Raw genomic sequence first — 9537 nt, 5'->3', positions numbered from 1 at the left:
TGATTATTGTAGGCATGAGCAGATATTGCGGTAACGTTAATCATAGATATGTATACGTAGAAACCTCATTCTACGTATACATGACCGCTCCCGACACTTACCGGTATGTTTGCCTGCCATCTTGCAACAGTCAGCGTGTCGTCACTCACAGTAAGAATCAATGATCCCACATCATTGTGCAGCTTCTGGTTGTGAAACCACCAAGATTTAAATTCCCGAAGAAATGGGATAACCTTACACAGGTGGGAATGTGTTGTATTTGTGTTTTTATTTGTATTAAATCAATATTACATGTTTTTACTAATGTAATTGTAATGTTTTTACTTTTCCTATGGTAACTTAGCAATGTCAGCTGACGCCTTTGTCTTGTTGTATTGTGTTAGTTTAGCAACATCATCTGCTGAATTATATTTCATATATAGATATTCTATCCATACATGCGTCTAACTGCGGTTACTTCAAATGTTCACGGACCGCCCCAATATGGCTACGGCTTACGTATTAGTGGCCCATTGAAACGACCGCTAGTGAGGATCTAGGTGTATATATATATATAGGGCAGCAATCTTCGACAGACTGGCTAGCGGATGAACGAACCAATCGATATCATGAAAGATGCATAAAAATATAACTATATACGTTTTTTTGTTGTTGCATTAACTATTATCTATAGTTGTTAGTAAATCGTCTGTAAGCTTCTTTATGAAGTTTATTAAATGTCATGATGCTAAAATGTGCTTTTTTTGTAAATACGTGTATATGGGATTACGTTTCGATCCTTCATTCGCACTCTCAGGACCTTCCAGCAAATTCAAAATGGCGGAATTTCAGAAAAATGGTTCGGAGCTAAACAGGATATACCAAGTATAAATATAAAATAAATACAGGGGAAAAATAAACAATTTGCTGCACAAACACAAAGTGAGCAGTTATCAATAACCGATTTGCTTGTTTTAAATTTGTTTTAATCGTTTTAACATTGCGGCATCATCTTTTTAAAGGTAAGAACGACATGCAGTTCAGTTTTGCTTTTTGTGCAATTTTATTACAGGGAAATGACTATGATTAACCTCAGTTGTATATAAATAATGGGCCTAATGAGTTTTAAGACATTTGAATATGTGCATAAACAACTTTTTGACAGCGTAGTATATCATATTTGAGCACTCAATCCCGCATTAAGTTTGCTTAAAAATGTGGTTGAAAACTCATTAACTCGTTTCAGATGAATAAACTTTTCCGATCGTCAGGGAATATTTTCTGTAGCACAATGGAATCTGACAGACCATTATGAGAGTTGAACATTGGAAGAAGTGTTGATGCATTACGGAGAAGAAGTGTTTTCGATTCCTGTAAAACAAATAACTAAACTAACCGATAACTAGATATTAGACCCGTAGGTCTTCTCAGTATGACTCTTATGATTTTTAATAGGATACAATGCTCTGGAAAAACTCAACATTCTAGTTAAAAACTTTTTTGTTATGTTTTCAAATAGTTGTTATTGATTTTTTTTTGTATGCATGTATCATTCCCAATCATTACATTTGATTATTTGTAATATATTTGCTTCATATCTGCCACCAGTCACACTCTACTGTGAAATTCTGTTTTGGCACCAGCCATAAAAGATTCATATCAGTAGTCTACAACTAAGGAATAACTTGCTAGCAATTTGATTCCAGTTTCTATATATGAACTTTGTGAACAAATGTGCAAATCATCTTATAGCCTATAACCTATTTCATTGTGTATTACCTGGCCATAAACCTGTGGCCAAGTAATACACAATGACATAGGCTATAGCAATCAATATATCAACAATATGTGAATTCACATTGTAATGGAAAATAGAATATATATATATATATATATATATGTTCTTTAGAAAAGTACTTTTTTTTAATTAAATATTATTTAAAAGTATTTTGACTATTTTTTTTAAGTTGTGATAATAGATATAGAATAGATGATAAAAGATGCAGCTATATAACTCCATGGCAACTATACATTCATTAACATAAATGTGCTGTAAAAGATGGCATTAATTTATAAACATTAAAAAAATTTTAAAAACTTATTTATGCCTTCAATACTATTAGAAGTTTTTTTTATTTTTTTATTTAAACAAAACCTCAGCAGACAAAATTAAACAAAATGCCGCCTCCTCTTCCCTTTACCTCTGTACAAATAAAACGTTATCAAAATGATTCCAGTTCGCATGGATCTGCGGAAATGACAACAAATTCTGTATTATGCTGGCCAGACAAGTAATTTGGCATTGTCACTTTGTAAAGAAAGACACACATACGTATTCAAACACGCATACCTATTGACTGAACACATGATATGCATGTGCACGCACTCACCGTTTTCACAGATTCACATTTTTGAAGTTTACATGGAGAAGATAACTTACAAAAAAAAAAAAAAAATTAAAACTTGCACCTTGGAACCTATTTCAAAGTTTGCGTTCTCAAGCCACCAAATGCCGTTGTCCTGCAAATGAGCGTCTGGAGCGCGTTAGGGGTTTTCTGTTTTCAGTTAGGCCTATAACGTTGTCGTGTAAGCGGCCCCTAAGTTAATAACTAATGATCTTTGCAACGGAAGTGAATCAATCAAAAACTTACTTTAGCTGGACAATAACTTTATTCTAGAGCTACTGTAAAGCCCAAACAATCTATGTTATTTTAATTTCCTATTATCAGTACAATCTGTATTGTTAAAAGCGCTATACAAATGAAGGTGACTTGACTTGGCAGACCATTCTTAAAGTTATCTAATTCTGTTGCCAGTGGAAATGGATTGAAAGAGCTTTATTTACTGTTGATGATGACATTGAAATTTGAATATATCTGATTTATGTAGTTTGTTTTCTGCCATAGAGTGAGACATGGCAGAGGAGCGCAGACAGAAGCTGTGTTCGGTGATCCTCCCTACTGAATCTATGAAGGCGATGGCGGAGTCAGTGGGTGTGGGCTCACTGCAGGAAGACAGCTGTCTGGCCCTCAGCGAAGAGGTTAGCTACAGGATTAAAGAGATTGCACAGGTATGCAATTAACAATTTTGTTTATACTTACAGTGTAAGCTTATACATAAATAAACATGTAGAAAGTATGATTTTCATTAAGGTTTTAAGAACAAACATTGTGCACAGTACACGGACATGAAAATGTAAAATGTTTATATACTACCGGTACATGTTGGTATTTTTCCCCCCTTTTTGGTCTAATAAAATTATCAGGGTAATATAATATAACATTTTTGTGATGTAAAAAATTAATCAACTTTTGCACGTTTAATGTAAAAATGACAAACTATGCAATACAACTGAAAACCAAAATGAGCAATTTCAAAGAATAAAGAAAACAACAACTTGGAATTGCAGATGCATCATGCACCAATACCATTTTTCATAACTGATCCAATTCTGACCCCCCCCCCCCCCCCCCCCCAAAAAAAATCTACTTCATTAGAGGAAAACAACAAATTATTAAAAATATATATGTAATATGTATATATGTAAAATATATATAATCTATGACAAACATATATCATGAACTAGGTGAATCTATAATTCAGAAGCAAAAGTAATTCTTGAAAAAATATTGGGTGCAGTAATTTTATAAAATTTAAACTTTTAGGACTGAAGGACTGAAGACTACTAGGACAAAATCTGGTAAAATGTCAATTAAAAAAAAAGACAATTTTCTATTTGTATTATAAAATACATTCATGAAATAGAATTTGTTGAAAAATTAAATACTATGAAATTAAAAGATGTTTATTTTAAATGTATTACACAGCATTTTAATGGGGCAACAATACATGATAGATACGACAGAACAAGATAGTTTTGCGCACTGAAAGATTATTAATAATATGAATATTTATATGCCAATAACAATATTGGCACTGTGTTGCCAATAAACACAGTGGGCAACTGGATATAGCACAGCAAATTTTAAAATTAAGGATTTAAAGTATTTTTCGATCGCGTTTCCTGTGAAGCTGATCTTCTGTTCGCATTCACTCACTTCACACGGACTGACCGTCACTCGCAGTAAAACGTTTAAGGCTACAAATGCACACTTCACAAGATATCACAGCTGGATTCGATTAAATCTGCAAGGTTTCTGAAATTAAATGTTTATTAGATATTCAGAGATTTGTTTAAATGATGTAGATGCGCATCTGCTAAATGTTGACGGTAAATGAGAAAGTATTTTAGTCGGAATGTTTGCCTTTTCTGTTACAAATAATATAAAAGCAAACGCTTTACTTTTTCGCATACCATTTACTTTCTTTGTTTACCAGTTCTGTCTAACAAAGTATTAGAGATATGACTGACTGACAGAGATCATAAACTAATGAAGACAGAGAATGTGAGTGAGCGCTGTGTGATCAGGCGCTGCCGTTCTCCTCTCAGGCACTGGTGTTCTCAGCGCCACCCGTCAAAATAAAAGTCCGGAGCGCCGTCAAAATAAAAGTCCCGCTTCCAACACATCGGCCAATCAGAAAACCTAATCGGCCGAGGCCAATATTTTAAAAATGCCAAATATCGGCCGATATATCGCCAAGGCCGATATATCGGTCGACCACTAGTATATGCCAGATTGGTGCTGCACATCTGTTTTTTCGTATACTTTTAGCAAGTGATCCCTGCTCGTTTTCGAAGCCATGACGAGAATTTTGATTGATGCCTGGGACACACTAGACTATTTTCAAATCTTAACTGATTGTAAAACTATGGGAGACCACATAAGGCTAGTTTCAACTGATTTTTAGCATTATAATCCTCCGAATGCACATACTACAAGATTTGTTCGGACCGCGAGACCACACACCTGTCGATTGTTGTAACATTTTCTCAGTGAGACAAGATTAAACGTGACTTGAGAAAAAAAAAAAGGAGGACGATCAACGTCGTCAGCTGGTTCTCCTGGAGTGTGTTTTTACAGGAAGAAAAACAAAGGAGAAAGGAAGAATATGGGTGATATTCTTTCTCAATACTCCACTTTCGTGGCATGTTTGTGGCTGCCAAGTTTCAGATATAGAAGCATGCAACATCCAGTTGGTGAAGCTTGCTCCCTCTCATTAGCTATCGCGGGTATCATGTCAGAGGCAGTCCGATCAAGAATCGTAAATATCAAACATGTTTGATATTTGCGATTTGGGATCGTGTGGGCTCCGATGCGATCGGGAGCAGTAAAATAATCGTAATGACACCACACAATTGAGGATTTTTTGGACTAAATGTTGGTTGCGAGACGCCTTGAATCAGGCCACACCCCCCAGATTGTTGGGGGTTGCAAATCGGGCTTAAATTCTTAAAAAATGCTTAAAAAGTGTGTGGCCAGCCTAAGCCTACTGTTGAAAAAAAATAACACTGCTGGATTATTAATAATATCATCAATGTTTTTAAAAAAGAAATGTCTATACGGAGTATGACTGTCTCAAATAGTCAAGTCACCTTTATTTATATAGCGCTTTTTACAATACAAATTGTATCAAAGCAGCTTCACAGTGATAACATGAAAATAATACAACAAAGTTTGTTTCTAGAAGAAAATTGCGTCATCGTCCACCTTAAGTAAGGCAAATCAATAATATACAGGTCCTTCTAAAAAAATTTGCATATTGTGATAAAGTTCATTATTTTCCATAATGTAATGATAAAAATTAAACTTTCATATATTTTAGATTCATTACACACCAACTGAAATATTTCAGGTCTTTTATTGTTTTAATACTGATGATTTTGGCATACAGCTCATGAAAACCCAAAATTCCTGTCTAAAAAAATTAGCATATTTCATCCGACCAATAAAAGAAGTGTTTTTAATACAAAAAAAAAAAAGTCAACCTTCAAATAATTATGTTCAGTTATGCACTCAATAGTCAATACTTGGTCGGGAATCCTTTTGCAGAAATGACTGCTTCAATGCGGCGTGGCATGGAGGCAAGGAGGCAATCAGCCTGTGGCACTGCTGAGGTGTTATGGAGGCCCAGGATGCTTCGATAGCGGCCTGAAGCTCATCCAGAGTGTTGGGTCTTGCGTCTCTCAACTAGGGGTGGGCGCTATACCGGTATGAACGTGAATACCGGTATTATGTTGTGCCATGATATGGATTTTGCGATACCGAGGATACCGTATTCATAAATTCAAATATTGCAGTTATATTGTTTTGTTCAATTTGGTACTCTTTACAACTGTTAACACTAATGACGATACAGAATCGAATACGCTGTTTAAGGAAATGGCTGATTTGGCGCTTCATACGCGTGAAGTTGCTGAGGCGATTAACCGCTGTCCTGTGACGCGTTCAATGAAGGACCGTAACGTAGAACACATCGCTAGTGCTAAGCGGCTGTTCATAAAGGATGCATCTTTTGCGATGGAATGGGAAATAACAAGGTAATGAGAAGCAAACTGGAGCTTTGACTTTTAACTGGAGCGCAGCATTTTTAGAATGCCGTTTCATTTGCGAGACGCGGGTGCAACACCAAAACAAGTTCGTCAAGCACAAACAAACGTTAAAGTTCTAGGCTACTGTATGTTTGAGATGTCATGTTTTCATGAAGGTTGAAAGGCTGAAAGCTGCTATTATTATCTTTGTTTTTACAAAACATTTAGCCTACTGCTAATAATATTATCCACGTGGAGACATTTCCCCGCAATATAACGTTAGGCTATGAATAACAGGACACGACACACACATAAGCGTGCGCATACACACGTGACACGACACGACACACACATAAGCGCGCGCATACACACACACTGGTCCACTATCTTTGTGGGGACTCTCCATAGACGTAATGGGTTTTATACTGTACAAACTGTAGGCATTTATTCTGTCTTCTTACACTAATGAATTAGTTTGTATGAACATTTTCATTGTTTTTTTCTTGTATACTTTTAAGTTCTATTTATTTGGTGCTTTGTTCAATCTCAAACCATTATTTTATTTTTATTAAGATGTCTGCACAAGAGTTAACTGTAATCTGTGCAAACATTAAACTTAAATTAAACGTCTCGCTTTGGTCTACACTGAAAGTGTTCTGCTCGCTCTGCTAAAGCTAAACTATAATTACTAAAGCTGAAACTAAATAAAATAAAAACTATATAGAAATGTGTTTGCAAAATAAAAACTAACAAAACCATTAATGAAACTAGCTAAAACTAAACTGAAATTTAAAGCAAAATTGAAAACGATATTAAAATAAAAACTAATTTAAAAAAGCAAAACTATAACAACAGATATTCCCGGCGGAGACAGAGCACACCCGAAGACGGCTCTCACTCAGAAATCAATAAAGTCTTCATTTGCTGCCGGTTCTCATTATGACAAGACGAGCAAAAAGTGGAAAGACATAACAAGTGCATTCAGGCCTACCTCATGTTGCACGTTTGCACTTTTTGAGAAAAAAAAAAAGGCAAAAAAAATGGCACAAAAAAAAAACACATTTCAGGTCTATGTCCAATGATATGCCTCACCTTTTTCTAGTTCTTTAGTGTTAAATACATATCTTGCCTGTAATTTAACTAAGGTGCACTAAAATGTGATTCCAATTTTTTTTTCTCATATCGCGATATAATCTCGATATCGTCTGGACAGTGATAAATATCGTGATATGAATTTTTGCTCATATCGCCCACCCCTACTCTCAACTTTCTCTTCACAATATCCCACAGATTCTCTATGGGGTTCAGGTCAGGAGAGTTGGCAGGCCAATTGAGCACAGTAATACCATGGTCAGTAAACCATTTACCAGTGGTTTTGGCACTGTGAGCAGGCGCCAGGTCGTGCTGAAAAATGAAATCTTCATCTCCACAAAGCTTTTCAGCAGATGGAAGCATGAAGTGCTCCAAAATCTCCTGATAGCTAGCTGCATTGACCCTGCCCTTGATAAAACACAGTGCACCAACACCAGCAGCTGACATGGCACCCCAGACCATCACTGACTTGACACTGTACTTCAGGCATTTTGGCATTTCCTTCTCCCCAGTCTTCCTCCAGACTCTGGCACCTTGATTTCCGAATGACATGCAAAACTGAGCAACAGTCCAGTGCTGCTTCTCTGTAGCCCAGGTCAGGCGCTTCTGCCGCTGTTTCTGGTTCAAAAGTGGCTTGACCTGGGGAATGCGGCACCTGTAGCCCATTTCCTGCACACGCCTGTGCACGGTGGCTCTGGATGTTTCTACTCCAGACTCAGTCCACTGCTTCCGCAGGTCCCCCAAGGTCTGGAATCGGTCCTTCTCCACAATCTTCCTCAGGGTCCGGTCACCTCTTCTCGTTGTGCAGCGTTTTTTGCCACACTTTTTCCTTCCCACAGACTTCCCACTGAGGTGCCTTGATACAGCACTCTGGGAACAGCCTATTTGTTCAGAAATTTCTTTCTGTCTTACCCTCTTGCTTGAGGGTGTCAATGATGGCCTTCTGGACAGCAGTTAGGTCGGCAGTCTTACCCATGATTGCGGTTTTGAGTAATGAAACAGGCTGGGAGTTTTTAAAAGCCTCAGGAATCTTTTGCAGGTGTTTAGAGTTAATTAGTTGATTCAGATGATTAGGTTAATAGCTTGTTTAGAGACCCTTTTCATGATATGCTAATTTATTGAGACAGGAATTTTGGGTTTTCATGAGCTGTATGCCAAAATCATCTAGCCTCGTGAGACCATCCTGATCTCGCGAGCTTTCAAGGTTTCACTCGCAGATCAGTCTGGATACTTTCCGTTAAAGAAAATTTGGGAGCATTTCACCAAACGAACGTCCAATCAGCGTTGGCTTTGAGGCGGGTTGAGGTGTGACGCAACGAGAAGCGCGTCAGTTCAGTCTAAAGAACATGTCGGCTTCAGCGGATGAAACTAGCATCAGCGTGGCTATCGAGCAAGTTTTATCGGAATTACAGAGTATTTCTTCACTGAAAGAAGAGCAAAACACTGCTCTGGAGGCTTTTCTCAGAGGAAAAGATACGCTCTGTTAGTACGTCATATGCTTCGTTGATCTGATTGGTTGATTTGGCCCGTCTATCACCAACATAGGCCAATCAGCTAACCAGTATTTTCGCCCCTTACCAAAACTACTTCAACGGAAGGTTTCCAGATGGATATGCGGAGCAAATCCATCTGGCGGAGTCAGGTTAAAAATCATCAGTATTAAAACAATAAAAGACCTGAAATATTTCAGTTGATGTGCAATGAATCTAAAATATATGAAAGTTTAATTTTTATCATTACATTATGGAAAATAATGAACTTTATCACAATATGCTAATTTTTGGAGAAGGACCTGTAGTTGAATATTAAATGTCCCCAACTAAGCAAGCCAAAAGCCAAGGCAACAGTGGCAAGGAACCAAAAGGTGACAGAATGGAGAAAAAAACCTTGGGAGAACCCAGGCTCAGTCGGGGGCCAGTTCTCCTCTGGCCAATAATCCAAATAAAATTTGGCCAAAAATGGCGCTGTCTGCGCTATTGCGTGCAGAGGGAATTTGAAAGACAACCGTTTATCCCGCCCCTCGGATTGAGCCCTGC

The 9537-nt window shown here is 37.2% G+C and overlaps 1 protein-coding gene across 1 annotated transcript in view; it reads left to right on the top strand.

Moving 5' to 3' along the window:
* Nucleotides 1-2872: 2872 nt before the first annotated feature.
* The window catches only part of taf6 (TAF6 RNA polymerase II, TATA box binding protein (TBP)-associated factor), a 72180-nt gene continuing 65515 nt past the window's right edge, over nt 2873-9537 (top strand). The window contains exon 1 of the mRNA XM_056235961.1: nt 2873-3049. Coding sequence (XP_056091936.1) covers nt 2894-3049 — 156 coding nt within the window. The 5' untranslated portion in view covers nt 2873-2893. The remainder of the gene's footprint in view (nt 3050-9537) is intronic.

This window comes from Rhinichthys klamathensis, unplaced genomic scaffold, assembly GCF_029890125.1.
Source record: "Rhinichthys klamathensis goyatoka isolate OS25496 unplaced genomic scaffold, OSU_Roscu_1.1 h1tg000019l_1, whole genome shotgun sequence".
Lineage (NCBI taxonomy): Eukaryota > Metazoa > Chordata > Actinopteri > Cypriniformes > Leuciscidae > Rhinichthys > Rhinichthys klamathensis.
Note: the sequence above shows the minus strand (reverse complement) of the source record. Positions and strands in the feature narration are given on the sequence as shown.